Here is a 24042-nt window from a genome sequence, read left to right as displayed (position 1 = left end):
TGGAATTTGTGATGCACAGGATAGGATTTGTGTACCTGTAACAAGGATTTGTGTTAACAAGGTATAAAAAAAAATATGTACTTCAACTTTATGGTTACACATTTGTGACTTTAGTGTGCGCATGTGAAATCTGCAGTCACATGTGCTCGTGACTTTTGCACCAAATACCTTCATAGATCGGTCGCTAATTCAAGCTGTTTGAACTGCCTTGAACTTGCTTCTGAAAAACTGTTGTTTGATTCATGAAAATATTGACACAAATCTAATTCCATACCTGTTGCTGCAGTTTGCGATTGCTGTCACTCGATGATCACGCCCCCCAGCGATGCTCACTAACCCCTCTTTCCCCTCCCCACTCACTGATAACTCCCTCCCCATATTTTGAAGATTTTCAAAATCAGGCATTGGGCGGCGTCAGCAGCTTCAAAATCCAAGTGGAGTTCCACTTTAAGCATTGCCTGATTGGGATGTACACACACAGGGTACGCATCACCCCTCTAATGCTTTTAATCCTCAAGTGTAATTAAATGTGTTAATAGGTGCTTTTCATTTTCACTCTCATGTGAAAAAGTGATTGTTGCTGCTTCACTGACTCAACAACATTTCATTAGGAAGTAGCCGAAAAACATTTCCTCCACCGCTGATTCACAACACGAGGCTGTCGGCATGTGTTCCTGCACTCGCAGACCAATTTGATCAACTTTAAGGTGATCATAACCGCATTTTCAAATCAAGATATGAAAAACCTGCTAAAGCACACGCCCTCACAGCTCAACAGATCTGCAGTTTATTATGGAAAAATATGCTATAATGTTATTGTAATTGATTTACTTTTCTTTGTTTTTCAATGGTTTATAAGTGTGCCAATCAAGCAGAAAGTGTTAACACTGCACCAAATCAAGAACACAGCAAAAAGGAATTTAGTAGAAAATAGTTGGCACAAGTAGATTTATTATGGAGGATGAAGCTCGACTGTGATTTTGTCGTCTGAAAATGAAGTATGGTGCTTCAAAGACGAGTTAGAGGAGGCAGCCTCTGATAATGAACGAGGGTGTAAATCAAGAACTAACATGTTTTTCCACTCCTGAAGTCAAGACATCAAAAATAAACCTTTACAAATACAGAAAATTCTAATATGTTCAACTCTGGGTCCTCACAATAAATTGTTCTTACTTACTATTTGTTACTGTGGCAGGTGGATGACAGCAGTATAATCAGAAATTTAATTCAATCAATGTCTCCCAGGTCACCTTATTTATAGCTAGGTGTGAAAAACAGATAGAAAATGAAAGAGATCTCTAGACTTGTGTTTATGCATGCTTAAATGCCTCTCTATCCAACCCTGCTCCCTCATCAAATCTACTGGTATACCTTTCCCCAAGGTCATCCACATATTGGATGATAAATTCTGCCTGGAATCCTCCTGACAAGGCTGAGTTCCTACAAATGCAGCCAAACTGCAATCGGTGCTGGCTGCACAACGACGATGGACCTTTTCTTTTCTGTCCAGGGTAGAGCAGCACTGCTAAGGAAGAGACAATAATCATGCCAATACCAATACCATACACTGCTATTACACAGATCCTTAATGAGGATGTTGGCATTTGAAACGAAATGTTGGTTTGAATTGCCAAGCAAAAAGATGCGTCCAAAGTCAATGAATAGAGAGAGGAAGAAGAGCCTTCTCACTGTTGGCAATGAAAAGATTTGTCTGCTTGACTTCAAAATGTCTCAAGGGCATGTGAAGGTTGCATGAAACCACTTCATCCATCCACAAAGAGAGCAGCAGGATAAGAAGTGGTATTGAGGACTGTAACTGAGACTATTGATAATCTCCCGGTTAAAGGTGCATTATGTAATAAATCTAAAGCAACTGGCCATAAAACCCTCCTAAAATGTCACAGAGACTGCAACCACGGGTTGCCAGGTACGTCTGAGCTACAATGGCAGAGAAAACGAAACCTAAAAGACCTCGGTATGAATGTCAAAAACGCCAAGATAAAGTTTGCGGCAAAGCGAGGGTTTATATAGGACATGCTTTTGAACGGTGGAGAGAGTTGAAAGCTGAGAAGAATTTCAAAACGGATGCAGAATTGGCTAAGCCTTTTTTCAACTGTCGAGTTCTGTTTTGAACTGTTCCCTCGGTTTTGGAGGTCCGTGCTCTCGGATTTGGGACTGTTTGGCTGGCACTGAGCAACACCGCTGCAGCCGCCACACTGCCCCCCGCGCTGGACCAACACTATCCACACGCCGGTTTGTGTCATCTGAACCGCTGGGGAGAACAGCGGTGATGGTTGTACAGGACAGTAAATGTTTTTGGCCACATTGTTACAGATGGAAGTTATAAAATCAGTCTCTGTCTCTGCTGTCAGTGAAACACATACACGTACAAACAGGATGCGATTTGAAGGGAGTGATGGGGGGATCCCCCCCCCCCCTCTATTTTTCCTATCCCATCTCTGCTAAATTAATTTTATCTCCGTTGAGGACAAGGACTTCCCCGCCTTGATAGCGATGGATTCAACGTAACTGATGGTGCATAAACTTTTAGGATCTAATGATCTTCAAACAGGGTCAATCAGAGTAGGCTATTCAGCACTGACAGACAGTGCCTATGTTTCTGAGTAGCGGTCCCGGCGCCAGCTCAGTATGGGTGGGGGCTGAAAACCGAGGGATGGAGTGATGACGTGAGGCATAGTATAAGAAAACTTGTGCTCCTCAGCTTCTCCGTTGTCGCTGCTGCTGCTGCTGCTGCTGCCAGGCTCTAGGGACGCTAACGGTGTCTAGCTTTTTTCTTTTTTTTTTTCATTTGCGAATGCCCATATGAATGAAAATATAGCAGGTAACTTGCGCTTGAAAATCTGTGAGCTTGTTTTTCCTTGCGGTGGGAAGATGCACTGACAAAAAAAAAAAAAAAAAAAACATCCCCACAAATCACACCCTGCGTTCAACAACTGCTCCATATACTGTAGTTCCAGCTCAGAAACATCAAATTTGCACAGACAAAACTATACTTTAGTTTGAATCCACATGTCAATATCAGACCATGGTGGATTGCATTGGACCATCTGTCTTGTTGGAGCATTCAAGTGCTTGTGAGAAGCTCTATCATTAGAGATTTGACAGCTGGTGGAGGAACAATGTGACAAACAGTGACTGCTCAGTGTGTGCATACTACATACAATAACTGTGCTCTTCATTATTATATTACAGTAATATTAATAATTAATTGATGTCATGACATCATAACATTTAAGCTCCCTGCGATTTACTCCATGTGCCCAAAAGACATCATTATTACATATAAGTGATCAAATTTGGTGTATTTGAAATGATAGAAACTCAATTTCGATTGTTTGTTCTTCAGTTTGTTTGAAACAATGTTTTAACCATGTGAATGTGAGACAATGCTGTGTTTTAATCCAGTCAAACCTGAAGAACCCTGGACATCATAAAACATGAGCTTGTTAGCATCTTACCTTGTAAAGGTCACTGTCCGGTTTGTTGCTATCAAAGGCTGCGAACGTAGCAAAAGCTGGCAAAATGTCAGCTCACACACTTTACCTGCCAGAGAGCAGCAGCGTACAGGAATAATATAGCTTATCTTTAAAAAAAAACATGAAATAATTGCATCAAAATCCTTTGATTGGTAAATGACTGGTTCTTTCATTCACACTCTGTAGCTGAAACTATGTATTTGCAGTGTGTTAGTTTGGTGTACTGTAGAAACACTATGTAAAAAAGCATTATGCTGATAGTATTAATCTTACATGGGGAGGTGGAGGCATCTGATTTTACCACAGGACAGCTGTAATATTCACTACCACAAAACTACCACAATTGGGAGGGGAAAAGCCTTTCCAGGGCCCAGTTGAGGAGCAACCACTACGAGCAGCTCCGTGTGCTCCTGTTTACCCCAGTTAAAGTTGCTGTAATTTATACTGACATCGTCAGGTAATGATTATTGACATGGCACAAGACTAAAATCACTAAGAAGCTCTGGTAATAATGGCTTTACCCCACCTCCTCATGTAAAACTCATCCCATCTGTATAAGGCTTTAGTAATTAACAGTCAGAGACACAAAGGTTACATTCAGATTACCATATTTGATTTTCTATTGGTAAAGGTCTATGGTTCTTCATCTACAGGTGAAAAGGCGTACGGATCCATTCGGACATGGATTCAAACCGGTGAACACTATTAGACAACAGTAACCACCAGTGTGGGGGGTAACGAGTTACAAAGTAACGGATTACAGTAACGATATTCCTTTTTTGGGTAACGAAGTAAAGTAAAGCATTATACTAAAAATATCTGTAACTACACTACTTTACTTGATTTACGATTCCAACAAGATGTGAGTATACGGTGGAACAGCACCTATTAAATGCTGGAAAGTCTATTTGCTTGGCTGCAAACAGCGCAGATTATGAACTCCCTGCGACAGAACTCTCCTCTGTCTCTCTTTGAGCAGTTAACTAAAGAGATCAGCTCATCTGATGCATCTGATATTCCCTTAATTACAGCGCTAAAGCGTCTTCTACACAAAGATTGAAACCACGGAGTGAAAACAATAAAAAGTGCACTCTTGAGAGTCTGTCAACACGTTCTACTAAGATCTACTCGGATCCCCTGTATTTCATCGCGACTGCACTCGATCCTCGTCATAAAGATCAATATGTATGTGTCATATATGGATGTGGAGATATAACTGTGCATAGAGAAATGATCCAGTCTGCGTTGGATCATATGGTTTTACATGCCATTTTCTATACATTATACAATAAACACTATGTGGTCAGGCTACGTGATGTTTGTCCATATAGCTATACAGTAAATTAAGAAACGGGAAAGTAAAGTAATAAGTTGTGAAGTTACTTTTCAAATCCAGTAACTAGTAAAGTAATCCCATTACAATTTACAGAAGTAACTGGTCACAAATTACTTTTTTTGAATAACTACCCCAACACTGGTAACCACAGAGATCAGGGCAATCACAAATGGACAAAAGCACTACGCGTTAAAGTGCCCTCTTGAGTCGCAAGTCACACACTAAAGTAGCCTCTAGAGTGGTGAATCATGATGAAGTGCACTACTAGCTGCCATTCACATGTGGTCTTTTAAAACAAAATATACATTTTAAGAAATTGTTTATAAAAGGATTGTCAGGTGGAGAAAAGTGATGCAGTGTCCGATAAGATTCCCGTGCAACTTTGTATCCTCTGGGTGCCCTTCCAATCAAAAAGGGTGCTGTTATAAAATCCCCTACTGTCCCTTCATGACAGTGTCCCAGGTGTCCCTTAGAGTCCATTTTGAGAATGTGGGAATTTAGGGTGCCCCTTTAATTGTCGCCCCTGCCCCTTCAAATGCCTGTGCACGCCACTGTGGTAGTTGATCATTTCATAAGGAGTTGTTGTAGACACAGTGCTGCTTTCCTTTGGCTTGTAGTTTGTTTGGATATCTGTTGGACTCTCTGTTGCTGTTGCTACAAATTATTATTTGTGCATACTCTTTGTTTCCTTTGTTTCCTCAGTGTCATTTCTATTTAACTGCCCTGATGTCCCATATTTTCTCTGGGATGTAATAAAATTGTGTATGTGTAAAAATGTGAGTGATACGTTAATAATATGAACTAAACTATTAAACCAATCTTTAGCCCCAGGTTTAATTGAATTGGCGTTTAAATGACAGCAGTAAGAAAACACTCTTACAACACAAATTAATTACCAACACACAAATTAACTTGAAAACTACGCTGTAGTTGCTAGTTTCTTTTTTTTCCTACTTATTTATTTCATCTATTCATTTATTGGAGCTATGAAAAGGGTGCAGTCAGCCCTACCACCACCACCACAGAAGCTTTTATTGTAGCTCCAGATGGACTAACTTCAAATCTGCAGTTAAACCGAAAACCTGTCAGAGTGAAAATTAACTCAACGAAAAAGGGTCTCTATTTTGGGGCAGAAAAAGAAAGCTATTACAGCACAGGAGAGAGAAATGTTTCTATTTCAGACTGGATCAGAAAGAACCCGCAGTGTGCTTTCACACCACTGACAAAATCGGTTAGTTTAAAAGAAAGATTTCCAACGAGCAGTGCACTAGGGCCCAGTCTGTTTTCAAAGCCTTCCTGTCCGGCTGCCAAGCTGTAATTTATTTCAGTGATTGACAGTGACTCATTCTGCACTACAGCAAACTATAGTGTGTGGTACCAAGACTGGACGAGTAAGTGAAGATGTGCTGGAAACAGAAGATAATTTGACTTTTAAGTTCTACAAACATTTGACTGATGTGTGTTACCTGCAGTCCTCATGGAGTGAGTGTGTGTGTGTGTGTGTGTGTGTGTGTGTGTGTGTGTGTGTGTGTGTGTGTGTGTGTGTGTGTGTGTGTGTGTGTGTGTGTGTGTGTGTGTGTGTGTGTGTGTTTGTGTGTGTGTGTGTGTGTGTGTGTGTGTGTGTGTGTGTGTGTGTGTGTGTGTGTGTGTGTGTGTGCGTGTGCACAGGTATTCCTTATGTTGTGGGGACCTAATTCTGTTTGCACAGCAAGTCCCCATAATGTAAAATGACTACATTTTAAGGTGAAGACATGTTTTAAGGTTAAGGTTAGAGTAAGACGACCAATGATGGAGTTTCTGGAGTCAGAGATGAATTAAGTTGAAATGCATAATTGGAAGCAGCTCAGATCTGAGGAGAACTGAGACAATGCCGACGTGAACAAGTAGATGTTAACAGTCGGGCGTCCTCTGTCAGTCTGCCTCTGAGTCCCAGAGTTGTGGTATTTAAAGGGTTTTGGAGAAAAGGGGGTGGAGGGGAGAGACGTCAAGTCAAGATGTCTGGCATCTTACCGTACCATGTTATCTCTACTGAGTGCCTCAGTCTGATCAAAAGTTGACTTAAACTCTGTTATGAGAGCCTCTATGTCTGTCTATGTCTGCCTCTGCTTGCAAACTCAAGCAAACAATTTGAATTTTTCTCGCGGGGCCACAGCAGATGCTCTTCCTGACACAACCCTCCTATCTATCTGGATGTGGCCCCAGTGGCTGGGGTCAATTCAGAGCGTCCAATTAACCCAATCAATGGGCGTTAAGGATTTCAACTGGCAACCCTCATGTTACAAGCCAACTTCTCATTCCACTAAGCCAGGGCCTGACCCGTAGCAAGCGATTAGAAGATTATTCTTTTTTTTCAGTTGCTCTATTTTTATTTTTGGGGCTGCAAGACTTGTTTCCATTTCACATCAAAACAAAGTGTAGATTTATTTACAATTCTTTGAATTGAATGTTGAATGTTGTCAATTGTATCAGCACACTATCTTTACATAAGTTTAAAGGTCACATAGAGTGGTCTTGTTGCACATATAAGTTAGTTATGGAGGTCTACTTACATATATTAACTTGTTTTTATGGTCAAAAACCTCCTAGTTGCTGTAAATGAGCCGATAGAAATCCTCTTTTCTGACAGTGTTTCCCAGCCGTGAGACTTGAGACTCAAATCGCTCAACCCGGAAGTGACATATCAGCACACCCGCTCTCAGAAGCGCAGCTCCCCCCTCTGGAACGGTGGATGCACTGCTACTCTGCAATCCCTTTTATGACTTTGACCCGGAGTCAGACCCAGAGTCAGAAGACACTGTCGCGCGTGAAACACCTCCACAACGGACGTTATTCTTCTTCTGCGGTTCAATGTACGCAACCGGATGTGCCCGGACTAGTGCCCGGAGAAGGACGATCTGCTGTTCCGGAGAACTGCTGTTTACGTCACTATAACGGGATTTTCAGAGATCTCGCTGAGCCCGAGATTACAATAAAACACAGCGTTCTCAGCAATGGCTGAACTGTTTGTTTAGAACCTTCAGGGCTTCATAAACAAGGTAATTATGTAGATACAGACTAAAAAACAGTGTTAATTGGAACTCCTGGTGTAGGTCTGCTTTAATGATTCACTCTGATAACAATAACAGTAAAAACATGAACAAGAAAGGTGGAAAACTCAGGTAAGAGTTTGTCACCCTTTTTTTTTTATCAACTGCATTCTCCAGTGAAGTTGTTGCTGCCTCTGTGAGACGGCTGAGGTTATTCTGTTTGCAGGTGTAAAATATTACTGACTGTCCAACTGTGACAGAGCCACTTCCTTTCATAAATCAGCCTGAAGAAAAAAAAAAAAAAGTGTGATAAAAACATCACCATGTTAAAAGCATTTGCCAAAATTGTGTCTTTCCCGCGGAGCACAACAGCAGACAGGGATAACGTCTGAGAGAGAGAGCGACGCTTCATGAGCTCAATCTCCAATAACTTTTTTAACAGTAATCTCATTTCTGTTCCTCTCACCAGAGAATCTCAGCATTTCATTTCAGCACGTTTAGGCTCGACGCCACCTGATACCTGGGTGATTCTGCTAAATGGTTATATATTAAAGCCTGTGGGGTTAAGACAAAACATCATTTGTTCCCTGTGCCAAAAGCAGTTATTTATTTTCCCTGGGGGTTTGCACAACAATGATTGTGCTAATAAAGTGGCTAATGACTTTTACATACCCAGCACTGCGACTTTCCATCACTGCTTGATGTCGCTCCTCGCAAAATAACAATAAAACACCACCGTTTGGCTAAAAATAAGAATCTAAACACTTCAAATAGTCTTTTAATTACCACAGTATCACTGACGCAGTCCAATGATTGATCAACCTGTCTATTATTGTCTCAATTAATCCAATTATTAGCTTGGTCCAAAAATGTCAGAAACAGTTGATAGTGTCAAATGTATTCAGTTTTATTGATTTTATGTTTTTAAGGAGCAAAGGAAGCAGAACAACTTCCCATTTAAGAAGATGAATGATGAGAAAAGTGTTCTAAAAACTGATTATTAAAACAGTTTTTGATTCATTTAGTAATAGATTCATTGTTGCAGCACGAGTTTGGTCACACAGACCATTGCCAATAATAAGATTAACTCACTACTATCACCACTGGTCAGTTCTTACAGCCGTGCTCTGCTTCTTATAACATGGAGAGAAATAGCAGATATAAATCCCAAGTTCACTTCCCGGTTTCCTCAGTGAAAGCGCACGCGACTTCAGATCTCTTATCAAATAATGGATAGAATTCTCCTCGATCCTGTGCTTTCAGGTTTTATGTACGTTCCATGCTTTTGTGTGAGACTGGATGTGAACTCTGGATGTGTTTTTTTTTTAAGTTTGTCGGTGTTCGCCTCAGAGACGGCGTCATGTTTGCTGTGCAATATCAACACGGTTTGAGTCATTCTTCGCTTCTCATCTGTATTCGTTCACTGAAGGCAGCTCAGGTCACAAAATACTGCATTTCCAGACAGATTCGGGCAAAAATCCTCGCCCAAGCAAGTCAAATTCAGAGTACTGAAACATTTAGATGAATATAGAAACAAGAAAGTCCTTCATCTACATATCTGCTGTTCCTGTTTCTCCTTTTTCCCTGAGCTTTTGGCAAGTATACATACTATATATACTGCTGATATGCATGTGCACCAGACAGAAATCCTTCACATGGGCTAATTTTTGAGTCTGATAAAGCACTTTCCTCATTCAAATTAGCCATCCTGCATTCAGCCTTTGCCATTAACTATGGAGCACGGACATCCACACACTCTGCATTTCTGCCTCTGTCCCAGAACATTTCATTTCGGGGGGCATTCACATAACAATTCTTAATATTCTCAGAGAAAGTAAACAGCGTGAAGCAGATCACATCAGTAATGGAATGCAGCCCAGCAGGACAATGACACAATCGCCAACTGCTTGTTTGCACTCATCTCAGACTGATACACGGGAACTCTCTCTGGGCAAATCGTATCACGGCTTTGTGCTCAGTGGATCAGAGCAAGGAAATCAGTGACATTTCTGTGGACAGCTGGCGTCTGCTGTTAATACACGAATAATTACTTCTCCATATCACTGAGAAAACCCCTTTCTTCATTGCCACTTAAAGCTGGAGCCTGGTTATAGAGAGCTTTGAAGGTGAGGAGGAAGAGGACTTTGAACTGGATGCATTTTGAGATGGGTTGAGGAGCCATTGCAGGTTCTGGATGCGATCTCTGAAGCAGGAGAGGCTGAGTAGGCGTGCAACTGGATAATTTGAAGTTTATTGAGGTCGCTATTGCAGTGGTTGATTGTGGACGCAATGAATGCACGAATAAGGGTTTCAGCAGCAGAGAAGGCGACTGATGGGCTGAGGTGATGAGCCCGAGAAAGGCGACTCCGAGGTTGCGGGTGTGTTATAGGGGGACAGGGGGTGTTGAGGCAAAAGAACAGTTTATAGTGTTAAATACAATTACTGCTGTTTCACTTTTGTTTGTACTTTGCTAACTAAAGATTTTAAGTTTGTGTGAATGTTAAAAACGTTAAAAACTGACTAGAATTTATGTTTTTGGGTTATTTTGGTACATTTATTATTATTATTATTATTATTTTGATTAAAGGTGTACTTCCCCTTTAAGACCCTATACGTGCACTTGATGTTATTTTGCATGACGTAAAGTCAGTGCTTGAGAGCTATGGAAGCAAACGGTTTTCTTACTTTACGTTCTGTGATCAGTAGCTAGTTACAGCAAGTGTATTTTCCAGCCATGTTCTTTTGTAAGTCAGTGGAATCATAACTTTGAAACCGAGTAATAAATGGGTATTATAACAAAGTTTCTGAAGTGGACTTATTTTTGAACCGCATCACCTGAGTTGGCTACGGATACTACCTGTGGAACGTAACTTCTTGCTAACAACAGACAACTGAGTAAGCCATTGCAAATCTCAAGTCGATTCAAACCTCAACAGGGGGGTAAGGTGGACTGGTCCAGAGTTGTGGGCAGATTTGGGAAGATAAATATAAAAAAATATTATTTGTATATATTACCAATCCTTTCTATACCAAAATCTACTGCAATATATCCAGTCGTTCTTGCTGCCGCTGTGGTAGACTGAACAAGAATCTGACCACTTGCCATTGCCGTCCATAAAGAGCCATTTTTCCAGCAGCGAGAATAAAAAATGTTCGAGTGAAACTAATCAGGTGAATGCAGGTGAAAATCATTCGCAGCTGCTATAACATCCAGATACAGCTTTATTCCCAATTTGAATGAAACTGAAATCGTTTTTTTTAGGCTAATCCTTCGTTATCAACGAGGGTCATTCTGTATGGCTTGGTGCGACTTTCCAATTTATGTGAAATGAAAGGCCTCCGGGTTAAAGAAGAGAATCTGCAGGAGCAGATAGTGCTTCAGAACGAGCTGTGGCAGGATGTGCTAACAGAACTGAGCACCACCAGGGCCAGTGACTCACTGTTGCCACACTGTTTGAATTGTGAGCGAACACTGGTCAAAAATCCAATCCTCACTCAAACTAGAGCTCTTTCCCTGACCACGAGACAAACAAAGCAGCCAGAGCAGCTGGGCTGCCAAATAAAATGAGGACTGGTGAGCAGCAGAGGCGACAGGACAGCGTGAACAAAAACAAGATATCTGGAAAATGCATTGATCCAGAGATTTAATTTCACAAATGTACGTTTGTGCTCAGTGAGTTTACTCAAAGGAGTTCATTAGGCTTGAGCCACTCCTGCCAAACTAACTTGTACGCTGATTGTTCTCCGAGGTGACCATTACTTTCACGCTGATTAGAAACCGCTGACTGTGTCAAGACTGATTGCGGACGCACACTTGTACTGGCATTCCAATTACATCAAGTACCAAGCGTCCAATGGTCAAAGCACACTCGAGACTTAGAATTATATTTTACTCAGTACTCAGAAAATTAACAAAAGATTATTTTGAAGGTGTTTGTGTCGAATGTCAGCTTTAAAATACAAAAATAAATCTTGACTTTCAGTATACCAAACATTCAATACTACTAATAATAATAATCTTTTACTCAGAGCAAATCTCTGTCAAGGCTGTTCAGTTTTCACTCGCAAGGTTAACACAACTGATAATCCAAATCTGGATCACCACTAAATTCTAATAATATATTTCCTTATGCCATGACCTACAAGCCCAGACTAGTTTATTCTAATCTGCCCTACAAGCAGCCACAGAGGTGTTTATGCTCAGAGTGCAACAAGCATCAATATGCTCTGAACCACTAGGGGGCGTACAATCAAATTAACAACAGGGTCTGCCAGTTTACACCATTACATTTGTTGTTTTGGCGATGCTATGATGATCACACAGAGATCATCATAGCAGGTTAAAGTGTCAAGTATTTAGTTGGCTCTCTTAAAACTGGAGTGGAACCTTAATTAATGTCATTGTTGAAATCTGTGTTTGTTCTGCTATGTCAAAAACGGCTGCTGTAATAAAGGTATACTGTGCCGGGTTACACATTACATACGACTTAAACTCACTGACAGTTTGATAATATACAAGACCCACTTCCTGTCAAATCATTCCAGTACAAATGCCAATGCATGCAGAATTTGACAGACATAAAAACAACAACAGCTGCCGGTGACCTGAGGCTTTTGCACAGTAATGTTCGAAAAGATACAGAGAATCAGTTGATTAAAAAAAAAAAAAAACTTATTTTCTTTGCACATGGATGAAGAAATGTGTGCTATCTTGGATCTGTGATGACCTTAAAGGATTAGTACCTTTGATGATTACATGCTATGATAGTATATTGCTCGTCAACCCCATGCCAGGTTAAGTTAAAGTGATTTTGTAACTCACTTGAATAAACAGAACCAGATACTGGAGTGTGTTGCGCTTCGTGGATCCATAAGATATAACAAAATGTCTGCATTTGATACCACATACATGTAAATGCTTTTCCCGTGTTGGTTTATTAATTACACCATAAAAACCTGTATATATATATAAAGACAACTCTATCTGGCCAGTTTTCCCTTGTACAGTCCAAGTTCAGAGTTGCTTGCAACATTGTGCTGCAACAACTTTTAATAACTAAAGCAATAAATGATTTATAAAAAATATGCATTGTCTGAAACGTTGCCATGTGATGTGAAGCTTACGTAAAGCCCAGAGCTGCTTCACTGACAGTTTCACGTTTCATGTATATGCAAAAGAGTTTTGTATTACACTAATACTCTTTGTTTACATTATAAAAATGTGCTGTGTCAGACGCACCGTTACGTCGACTGCAATTCATTCTTTATGCAGCTCTGCATTGGTTTCCTGTCACAGATGAGAGGGCACAACAAACTCTTGGGCCTTGTTGCAAACTACAGCAGACAATAGTGATTATTCCGGAGCAGAGAGAAATTAATTTGTACTTTTTCCTTCTGCTGTTCGGCATCAGCTGCTGCAGGAACACACCACTGTGAATCCTAAAGCGCTGCACCATTGTCATCTTCACATAATGACTGTCAAATTTTTTGCATAATCTCAACAATCAATCAGCCACGCCACAAAGAAGTCAATGGGCCCTGACAATATGTACCTGTCAGATCATTGCCTCTAATGCACTGAGCATTCCACACACACAACCAAGAGCTTCACACTCACACATGCAGTGAACGGCTTTTGTCCTGGCACCTGCCTGTGATCACTTAAATCAAAGATGCATTTGAGTTACGGATTCATCTCTGAAGGCGCGAAGAAAGCAAAAATCTGGATGAAGAACAAGCATGAAAGACACTCTGTCACAACTGAAGGAAAAACACACACACACACACACACACTACCTGTGATACAAAAGGATTTTCTAGACACTGTGAATTCTCTGTTGAATATTTAATGCCTGAAGTGTTCGTGTTATTTTTATCCCCAGATTTGTGCTTAGGGGACAAAACAGTTGCCAAATAAATTAATTTTGAGTCTTAATGCAAAATCCCGTGTGACTGTAGAAAAATATATAACAGTGTGAGAGATGCTCGCTGAGCAGCTTGTGTTTCCAGAGAAAGCCTCATCACTCACACACTAATGACATTTTATTAATGCGACGACGTCAGGAAAACATAATCCACTTCTTAATCTGGTGTCTTTTCCTAATAACACATGACTATGAAACAATGACAATACCTTTTCCGTCACTGACAGTATTTGCCTGTACAATTTCAATACATTGCTCAATTAATACGTTAAAGGTCACATAGAGTGGTCCTGTTGCACATATATGTTAGTTATGGAGGTCTACTTACATACATTAACTTGTTTTTATGGTTTTTATAGTTGCTGTAAACGAGCCGATAGAAATCCTCTTTCTGACGCTGTTCCCCAGCCGCGATATTTCATACTCAACTTTCACACCCAGAAGACAGAGTCTTGTGATTGGCCAGTACCCGGAAGTGACATATTCAGCACACCAGCTCTCAGAAGCGCAGCTCCCCCCTCTGGAACGGTGGATGCACTGCTACTCATTATCAAAACATTGTTTTAACAGTGTTTAAAAATAGCTTCGTCACGACGCAGTCCCTTTTATGACTTTGACCCGGAGTCAGACCCAGGGTCAGAAGACACTGTCGCTTGTGAAACACCTCCACAACGGACGTTAGTCTTCTTCTGCGGTTCAATGTACGCAACCGGATGTGCCCGGACTAGTGCCCGGAGAAGGACGATCTGCTGTTCCGGAGAACCGCTGTTTACGTAACCGGACCGGGTTTTTTCAGAGATCTCGCTGAGCCCGAGATTACAATAAAACACAGCAATCTGTCATGCGTACGTCTCATTGCCGTAATTCCGAGACCATTTGTGATATCTAGAGAGCTGTCCAGGGTGTGACCCCGCCTTTCGCCCTATGTCAGCTGAGATTGGCACAGCAGCCCCCGCGACCCTTCGACCCTCAAATGGATGATAAAGCAGTAGAAGATGGATGGAAGCAGAAAATAGAATTTTGCACCCATATACTTGTCATTACGGTAGCCCTCAGGACTTCCACCGAACGACCGTCCGATCACAGACAAGATTCACCAGCGTGTCACAGCGTTTGTGACGTCAGCTTCCTGAACAGTTGAATAACAGCCAGATATCCCGACTGACAAACTTCCTTCATTTTCTCCCAAAGTTGATGCCTTAGCATTTGTGTGATCGGGCAATAAGGAGAGTGTCCTTCGATCAAAGCATATATTATTTAGACACATTTAGAGTTTAAAGTTTAAAGCAAAACCTCTCTAAAGTTTTCCTTTTCCTGCTCTCTGTCTTCTTCTTCAAATGAAATGAAGCAATCTCTCAATCTCTGAAACTCTGATATCCACATTCATTTTACTGCCTTTAATGTCCAACTCTTTTTAAGTCTTTCCATTTCTGACATTACTCTCCAGCGTATGTTATTAGATGAAGGTGCCATTGGTGCTGGAATAGCCATCATTCCACTAAAAAAAGCTGCAGAGAACACAACAAAGTGGTGGAGTGGGAGTGTTGTTCGCACTCTTTTGGATCACTTGATTTACATTATGCTGAAAGGTTATTGTAGAATTACTGCTCTAATGAACCTTTTAATGTGTTACAGTAACATTTAACAGTGATATTTATGGTCCCCAGAGGATGAATCACAGTGACTTTTATGACCAGTGGCTGTCCATCATGACGCCAGCTACTGTGACAAATTAAACATTGAAATCCCTTTCATTCAGTGCAGTTCAGTGCACTTTTGTATATTTGTACTTTTATTGTAAGATTATGATCACTGACATTTGCATGTGAATGTCAAACGACTCTGTGTTTACTCATAAGACACATAAGCATGACGTGCTGTTAATTATAATCAAAACCACCTGACCTGTTCACATTTAAAATCTGTTTAAAATATTTTCTTTTTTTACGAACCACACTGTCCATTTTTAATGATTGACAGAGTTTAAGGATTTGTTATAAATTCAGCAACCTTTTCTGCTCTGAAATGACTAATACACATATTCACAGTTTAGTGGGAACCAAAGAGGGTAAACAACATTGCCGTTTGTCAGTGTTTGCACAGAGTTTAACTTTAAATGCTGCAGTACCAAACTTCCTGTTCAACAAAAATTTGAGTCACAATTTTACAAGTTGTAGAAAAATGCAGCGCTGGTTTAGCTACAGTCCCGTTTTTGCATCGAAGACAACATTTTTAACAGAGGAATTAAATAAATTAGTAATTAAAGGTGCCATATGTAAGACTGTGGCCAAAAACAGTTACTACATTCAAATTCAAAATACCGAGGTCTTTTAGGTTTCGTTTTCTGAGGCAAAACCCGTGGTTGCTCGGGAGCTGAGACTCTACTGACTGCAATGATTGGTAGACGGCGGTAGGTGGTGCCACATGCAAAAACGTGATTTCAAAACATAAACATGATTTGCAGTCTGCAAAAGATTTTTTTAATGCAAATATTTTGGCTGTACTGTTGTTGTTGGTGAGTTCAGTTGGATTTTATGGCCAGTTGCTTTAGATTTATTACATAATGCAAGTAATTAAAATGAATTTTCTGGTTCCCAGAGTATTTCAGTGTACTCCAGAGTACCCAAAGATTTGGGAGTATTTCCGCTTGCTTTGAGCAAGTGTCTGAATTTAATTCAGAGGTTTTTCAGTTCCTTTTCCTTTGAACTAGCACGGCTCAGCTCTAGGTTGCTTTTTCTATTCATTTCCCACATTTCTGTCGGAAATCTGTGAAAATGATTGGACATTCTGGTCAAAGGTACCTCAAATAGAAGCTGAACATCAGCTCCCTCATCAAAAAAAATGGACGGCAGAGGATGAATTTCCTGAGGCAGCTGAAGAAGTTCAACCATGCCAAAGACGATGATGGTGCACTTCTCCACCACCATCACTGAGTCCATCCTCAAACCTCCTTCATCACAGCCTGGTATCAGTGATCGGCTGAAACCTCCCATCTCTCCATGACCCGTTCACCTCCAAGACCCTGAGGCGAGCAGGTAAAATCATGGCCGACCCCTCTGACCCAGGAGACATCGTCTCTTTGAGACCCTTCCCTCTGGCCACAGAAACAGTTTTCCCTGCTGTTAGTCTCATGAACTGTGGAAAAGCTCCATTACTGAAGAGGAGAATCTCTGCATTTGCTTTTATGGACTAATTAACATCGCAATAAGATAAGATAGTCCTTTATTAGTCAATTTACTGCATCTTGTTTGATATTTACAGTGGAATGTATACAGGTCTCTGCAGGTTTCAACAAGTCAAATTCAAGACTTTTTAAGACCATAATGAATACAATTTAAGACCCATTTCAAATCCATACTGGCAAAAAAGTACAAAAGACATGAAGGAAAATTGGAATTCGGCTTAGTTTTGGGCTTTCATTAAGTTTTCTCCGCTGCTATGCTAAGCTGTAACACACCGCGGCGCGCGCACAGCACTCTAGCTAGTGGTGCTCGATAAATTATCCCCGGGCAGCACAGGTGGCCTACTTTAGTTCCGTGTTGTAGTTATTGTTATCGCATCCTCAAAAATAGAAACATTTCAAAGTGAGACTGAAGTTTATGCATGTTTTAAATAAAAGTAACGTTAATAGATTTTTAAGACCTTTCAAATTTGTATTTAAGACCTTTTAGGAGATTTTAGGAGAATTTAACACTTTTAAATTCAAATTATTGGATTTAAGACTTTTTAAGACCCCGCGGATACCCTGGTATAGATTCAATTTACCAGCTTATATTATCATAGTATTTTACTATGATATCAAGCTATTTTACATAAGCCTTTTGTTTTGGGTTTTACAGCTATTGTTTTCCTTCTTCTGGCTTTAAAAAAAAAAAAACATTTCATACGGGGCATCCAAAATGGCTAGAAATGGAAAAGTCGTTTTTTTTTGTTTTTTTTTAATTAGGAGCTCTAATAATGCAATCTGAGTTCATGAATTAATTTTCAATGTTTATTCATGTATGGCTTGGCTTTCACAGTCTGCAGTGAACTGGTGGTGTTGGGTGATCTCCAGTCTGCAAACAGTCTGGCTGCAAACCACCCAACAGATTTATGAGGAGCAGCAGGTCCTCCACACAGAGACAAGTTTTCTCTCATGAGAGAATATCACTGCATCAGCACATTTGTCAATTACTACAATGACCACCCCCCCACCCACACACACATTATGCACAGCCACTCCCTTTAAAGCTTTTGCACAGATTTCATCTCTTCACCTTCCCCAATCATGAAATTTGATTAAATTGACTGCGAGATCATGACAGTTATAAAAAGCCAATTAAGACGGGGCAGATGGGCTTTGTGGAAATATTATAGAACATTATACTGATGATATATGAATTTATGGGGGCAAAAAGCCTTTTTTAGCTCAGTGATTGGAAAGCAGTGTGTGCCTCCCACACACACTTTAGATGTAATGTGCATGGGGGAGCTGTACAAGGGATTTAAACGAACGTCCACCTACTCAGTGTGTTTCATAAAACGGTCATTACACAAAGAGTGCAGCGTATAGCATTAAAACATTTGTAAAGGTTGCTAATTCCACAACACTTTTCTGCTTCTATGAGGAGAAACCACCAGAAACGTCACAGATCTCAGGAAAGGAACACAATCAAAGCACAAAGCCATGGATATGCGTGTTCTCTGACCCATAAATAAACACCAGGACTGAGTTAACATGACATTACAGGTCTTTATACAATGCAATCTCATTAAATTTTAATGACCATATGCTCCTGGTACAAGTATTACTGATGATGTCGCGGGCTCGAGCAGAATTAAGAACTGGGGAGTAGAGTGTTGATGAAGGAAAGCTTCTTGGCTTAGTGGAGATTTTCTCTCAATTCTACAAAAACAGTGTCAATTGTGAGTATTGTAAATCCATTATCTGTCAGATTAAAATCAAGTGAAATATTGGATACATTTGAATATAAATTGTTTGATAAACTAATCTATGAGCTATGTCAGATTACATAATGAAAATTAGATTAGACTAAGATTAGGTCTGTTCTGTCGAGTGGGGACTTGTGTTCGTGCTTTTATAACGACCCATCTAGACCAGTGTTTTTTTAAACAAATAATTAATTATCTGCAAATAATATGCCATTGTCAAGTGTCTGCGCTGTAGTAGTGACTGGCAGCGTAATCATGGAATACCATTGAAGTTTTCTACTACCTTTAACACCACATTGTTGTAGCATTTATGTTCAAGCTGTATTTTTAAAGTGGACATGTTAAGTGCACTTTCTGTTTGAAAGAAGATATACATAAAAGATTATTTATTTTTTCTTTGTGTTTATTTGATTCATGTTCAAGACACTTGACTCAATTGTTAATATAGGCTACAGAGTATCATTCTTTTCAATGAAAAAAATGTACCTTGGGTCAAAAAAGGTTGAAAAACACTGATCTAGACTACTGTCTTGCCCTTTTTGTTAGGGTTAGCAGGGCCTCCCTTTCCCGCCTTCAGCTTGTCCAGAATGCTACCACTCGCTTTTTAACAAGGACACACAGGGGTGAGCACATCTCCACTACTCTGGCCTCCCTCAATTGGCTCCCTGCGCTTTACAGGATAGATTTCTGTTGTTTTATAAATGTGCTTTATAAATAAATTGGATAATTTACCTTTTTTGACTCATTAAAAAAAATATATGCATCTCTGGGCACTATGTACGAAAAAAAAAAAAAAAAGAAATGACGAAAAAAAATAAAAAATTGAGATCTCAAGTTTTAAAAAAAAATAATAATAATACATTTGGAAACTCGAGATCTCGACTTTGAAACTCGAGATCTCGAGTTTCCAAAAAATGATGAAAAAAAAAAAAAAAAATCATATTTTTAAATATTTAAAAAAAAAAAGAAACACCAGAGACAAAGGATGAGAAGCTGGATGTGTGCCACTACAGTACTGAAGCACAGGACCACAGCAGTGGCTCATTCTGAAGACAGTTTGGGATCAAAACTCTTCACGAGAATCTCTGTGTGGTTAAAACAATGTTAGTGTCACGCCGCCAAAATAAAGCGAATAAAGTTTGCAGAACAAAACCACGCTCAGCGACGGGGATAAAGAGGCAAGAGGACGACAGACAGCACAGACTGTGTGCTCACTGCTTAAAGATGTAGAGCGAGGACTATCCTCGCCTGATCCCCCCTTCGGATCACGTTAAGCTAAGGGATAAGAAAGGGAAGGAAGATTGGATATTCCCTCTCAGGAATCCCAGCTACGCGTCTCATCGCAGCGAACCGAGTAGATTCAATTTATTTTAAAAGACAGATATTGTTTTTATAAGTTTTCTCAAAGAAAAAAGTGCTTTATCCGCCACACGAGGGTCGTGGGGGCTGATGTGCCTATCTTAGCTGACATTGGTTGAAATAGTTGAATATTTGATCATAAAATTGATTAGAAAAATCTACCATTTAATGCAACTATTCTTGATTCATGAAAAAGATGCACTGTTTTGTCAATGACTACCTAATTTGTGGTGCAAGAAGTTAGTTGGCGGACTGCATGAATTCTTGGAGAATTGATCAAATGAGAGCTTCAGCCAATGAATATTCCCCTAGTCACTAGTTTGGTAGCTCAGTAGTAGAACAAGTCGTTTTTTCAACGAGAAGGTTGTGGGTTTGATTCCCGGCTCATGCCGATATATACAGGACTCTTAACCCCACGTTGCTCCTAACAGCTGTGTGTGAATGTGTATGAAAGTTGAGTGATAGAAAAATTGTGCTGCATGTAGATGCACTGTATAGAGTGGGTGAACTGCAAAACTGTCGTGTAAAGCAGCTTTGAGTGGCCAAGACATATAAATATATAAATACATATATACACATATAAATACAGACCATTTACTAGATTCTGCCCCTGCAGAAGTGAATATTGAATGCCGTTTCTCTTCACGGCTCATGGTTCTAATGGACTAATAATGTGCTGGAATTTGTGTGGAACCTAAAAAACCCTGTGTGCAGGTTTGTCTGGAGCACAGTAACGACCCAATCTCAGCCCTCAAATGTTTCCTAAACAAGGGTCGCGTGCAGTCACAACAGAGAACCACAATACCTCGCTCGACTAATTATGGCTTCAATATGCTGCGCAGGCATTTTTTCAAGCACGGATTCTTCTGAGCTTCTCATTTCCTGGAGTGCGTTATCAATTTCCATCACTGTTCACGGTGAGAAGCCGCGTCTCGTTTGCTTTATGACGCACAATGCTCAATTAGGATCCGACTGTGTTGTTGCAGAGAAAAGGTCTCGGCATATGGCAAACATCACGACTGACACTTCAAGCCAATGGGTCTGCACTCACAAGAGGCATCATCTGTTCAGACATTCATGTGAGACGGCATATCTGATAGATAGATAGATAGATAGATAGATAGATAGATAGATAGATAGATAGATAGATAGATAGATAGATAGATAGATAGATAGATACTGTATCATCTGTTATTCTTCTCAGTGCAAAAATTAAAAATCATTATTGCAGCTCTAAAAATGTGGTTAATTCCAACATGAAATACTAATTTTCCATGGGAACATATTCTGCTCGAGTCTTCTATTATCTGGAAGAAACAGGATACGTTTTGCAACTACAACATGTTGGATTAAAGACAGAAGTGATTCATTAGCTGGACCACCAGCTGCCCTCAGATCTGTGCACTCTGGCTGCAGCACATGTGGCACAAATTGAGTGATGCTGCTTCACGTGCAGAGAAACCAACAATCACAGTGCATTTAGTTTAGTTTAAACAACTCAAGACAAGAGGAGAGGTTTTTTTAAAGACTAGTTACTGCCATAGGAAGATCTCACCTCTGCAGGTATGTGGATTTTTCTCTACAAAATAATGATGAAGTTTAAGCGAAAGAACCTGGAAAACTGTGCGGTGATAACAGCTTAATGTTGGACAGGAGACAATAGAACAGATTTTAATCCAATGAGTACATTTGAAGGGATTTTTCCACTAAACAAATGTGATCCAAAATGATTCTCAGTTATATTAATGTACATTGAATTACTAAGCTGGGTGTAAAACTGATTCAGATAATATTCAGTGGTCAAAATTCACTCTTTTGAATTGCAGCTTCTAAGAAAAGGTCAAGACTTTTGAGAGGATCATGCGTACATTAATTTCCTGCACACTGGATTATTGTAATGCCCTCTCTATGTTGGTGTTAGCCAGGGCTGCACTGTCTTGCTTGCAGTTTAGTCCAGAAAGCTGTGGAGTGGAACATGCAAAACATCTTCGCTGGCATCTCTGCACGGACTCCCAATTTATTTCAGAATTCATTTTTTTTTTTAAATCCATTTTAGCTCAGTGATCTTTCACATCCATACTCAGGTCACGATCACTGAGGTCTGCAGAAAAATGACTTCTTGTGGTACCTGGATCGAGGTTAAAACACCGGGGAGACCTCTGCTTTCTCTGTTTTTTTTGTTGTTGTTGTTTTTTTTTATTATTATTTTATTTTATTTTTTTAATCTCAGTGAAAAACCCACTTCTTCCTCCCTGACCATGTATAAGAATTGGCAGTTTTTATGTTTTACTTTATTGCTCTTTCATTTATTGTGTGTTTTATTGGTTTTATATTCCATTTTTTATTGTTTTTAATATTGCTTTTTTTAGTTTACATCGTTTTATATCCTGTCTGTTTTATGTATTTTACGTGATGTACAGCACTTGGGTAAACTGTCGTTTCAGAAATACATTTGGATTGGATTGCACTGATTCAAATCATAGCAGACAAGCACTCTCACACATACTTCACTGATTAAGTGAATGTTAATTTCCTTATTTATAGTTATGGTGGCTAAATGTGCTGAAATTTGACTTACCTCCAAAAAGTAACATTGCCAACTGAAGCGCAAGGATCTGCAACATGTTTCTTTAGGAAAACACAAATCCCCAAGAAAGTAGGACGGAAGCCGAATTGGCTTAATTCAAATAACTAAATCCGACTTGCAGCATTTTTTGTCCAGAGGGGAATTTCCTCATACAGTCTTACAATGTCAAGAAATACTTTTTTTAAAAATCACTTCGTCGCCTGACTTTTGTCAGGAAAATGTAAGCATTGAGGAGAAGCAAGTTACGCGCAGCGTTGGAGAACTGTGGAGCATCTTTGGCGGTGAACGCGTTTAATTGTCTGCTTCAAACACTGTGATGCGTGCGCTGCGATACATTTTTCAAGTTCTCACTGAGTTGAAATCTGTTTCAAAAAACAGTTAAATCAGAAATCTATCCGAACAAAAGTCGCGTTCCCCTGCGATACACTGCGTTTGTATTCTCCCGGCTCACGCTGTCCCTGAAGTTGGCAGCTGCGCGACGTCTGAAGCCCAACACATTTGGACCCATGGAGCCATCCATGTGTGGTGAACATCAATAAAAGTAGGCAACGGGCACACAGGTCACAGGAAACATCCACGCCCTGAAGTCTTCTCCGTGTGAGCGCAACTCTCCTGCAGCAGCAGCAGCAGCAGAGCGCACAGATCCGCTCCCGGAGCCAAAGTGTTCCGCCGCCAATTCCACTTTGGCACCAGGTGCGTTCAGTGTTCTGCTGTAGCCTTCAGCGCCGAGCCGGTGGTTATGTAGACCGGCAACAGGCTGCGGGTTCTGTGGAGCTTACGCACTGTGAGTCTCCGTCCAATGCGCGTCGAGAGAGGTGGAAAAAGGAGAAAAAGCCACAGCCGTGACCACAAGTACAGCGATGGCACACATCAGCAGGCGCGAGGAGGAGGAGGAGGGGGAGGAGGAAGATGGAGGGAACATCTACATTTATTTTAATCACACTTTTAAATAAAGGGATATTAATTTAAGCCGAATATTGCAGTAAGAAATCCACATCTTTGTAGCTTTTATTTAAATATAAGGTCGACGCTGTTACGCTCTGTGAACAATGCCTGTAAAAGTTGTTACCGGACAATCCACTTGATTGTATGAACGCACCACTTGGCAGGCACTAGCGACCCCGTGTGGCAGGAGAGCGGAACTAAAAGACGTTGTGCAGCTCATTTATGGAAAACATAATCTCGACACTGCGATTATTAATCATCTTAATTATCGATTCATCCGTTTTCGTTCCGTTTTGTCCACAAACTTAAAAAATATATTCATTTTACTGTGATAGAGAAGCAAAGAAAGTAGAAAATATTCACATTTAACAGGCTGAAACCACAGAACTGGAATAAAGATATGGGATTAAATTGATCAACTATAAAATAAATAAAA

At 40.2% G+C, this 24042-nt stretch overlaps 1 protein-coding gene across 1 annotated transcript in view; it reads right to left on the bottom strand.

The window, feature by feature from the left end:
- Positions 1-22698, bottom strand: part of LOC310937745 (transmembrane protein 132C) — a gene marked incomplete at both ends in the record, with an annotated part of 137246 nt that extends 114548 nt beyond the window's left edge. Inside the window, one exon of the mRNA XM_083902085.1 lies at positions 22653-22698. Within this exon, the coding sequence (XP_083758211.1) occupies positions 22653-22698 (46 nt within the window). The remainder of the gene's footprint in view (positions 1-22652) is intronic.
- Between the last annotated feature and the right edge of the window lie 1344 nt (positions 22699-24042).

This window comes from Microchirus variegatus (assembly GCF_963457635.1).
Source record: "Microchirus variegatus genome assembly, chromosome: 16".
Taxonomy (NCBI): domain Eukaryota; kingdom Metazoa; phylum Chordata; class Actinopteri; order Pleuronectiformes; family Soleidae; genus Microchirus; species Microchirus variegatus.
The sequence above is the reverse complement of the archived record's forward strand: the minus strand, read 5'-3'. Positions and strand labels throughout refer to the sequence as shown.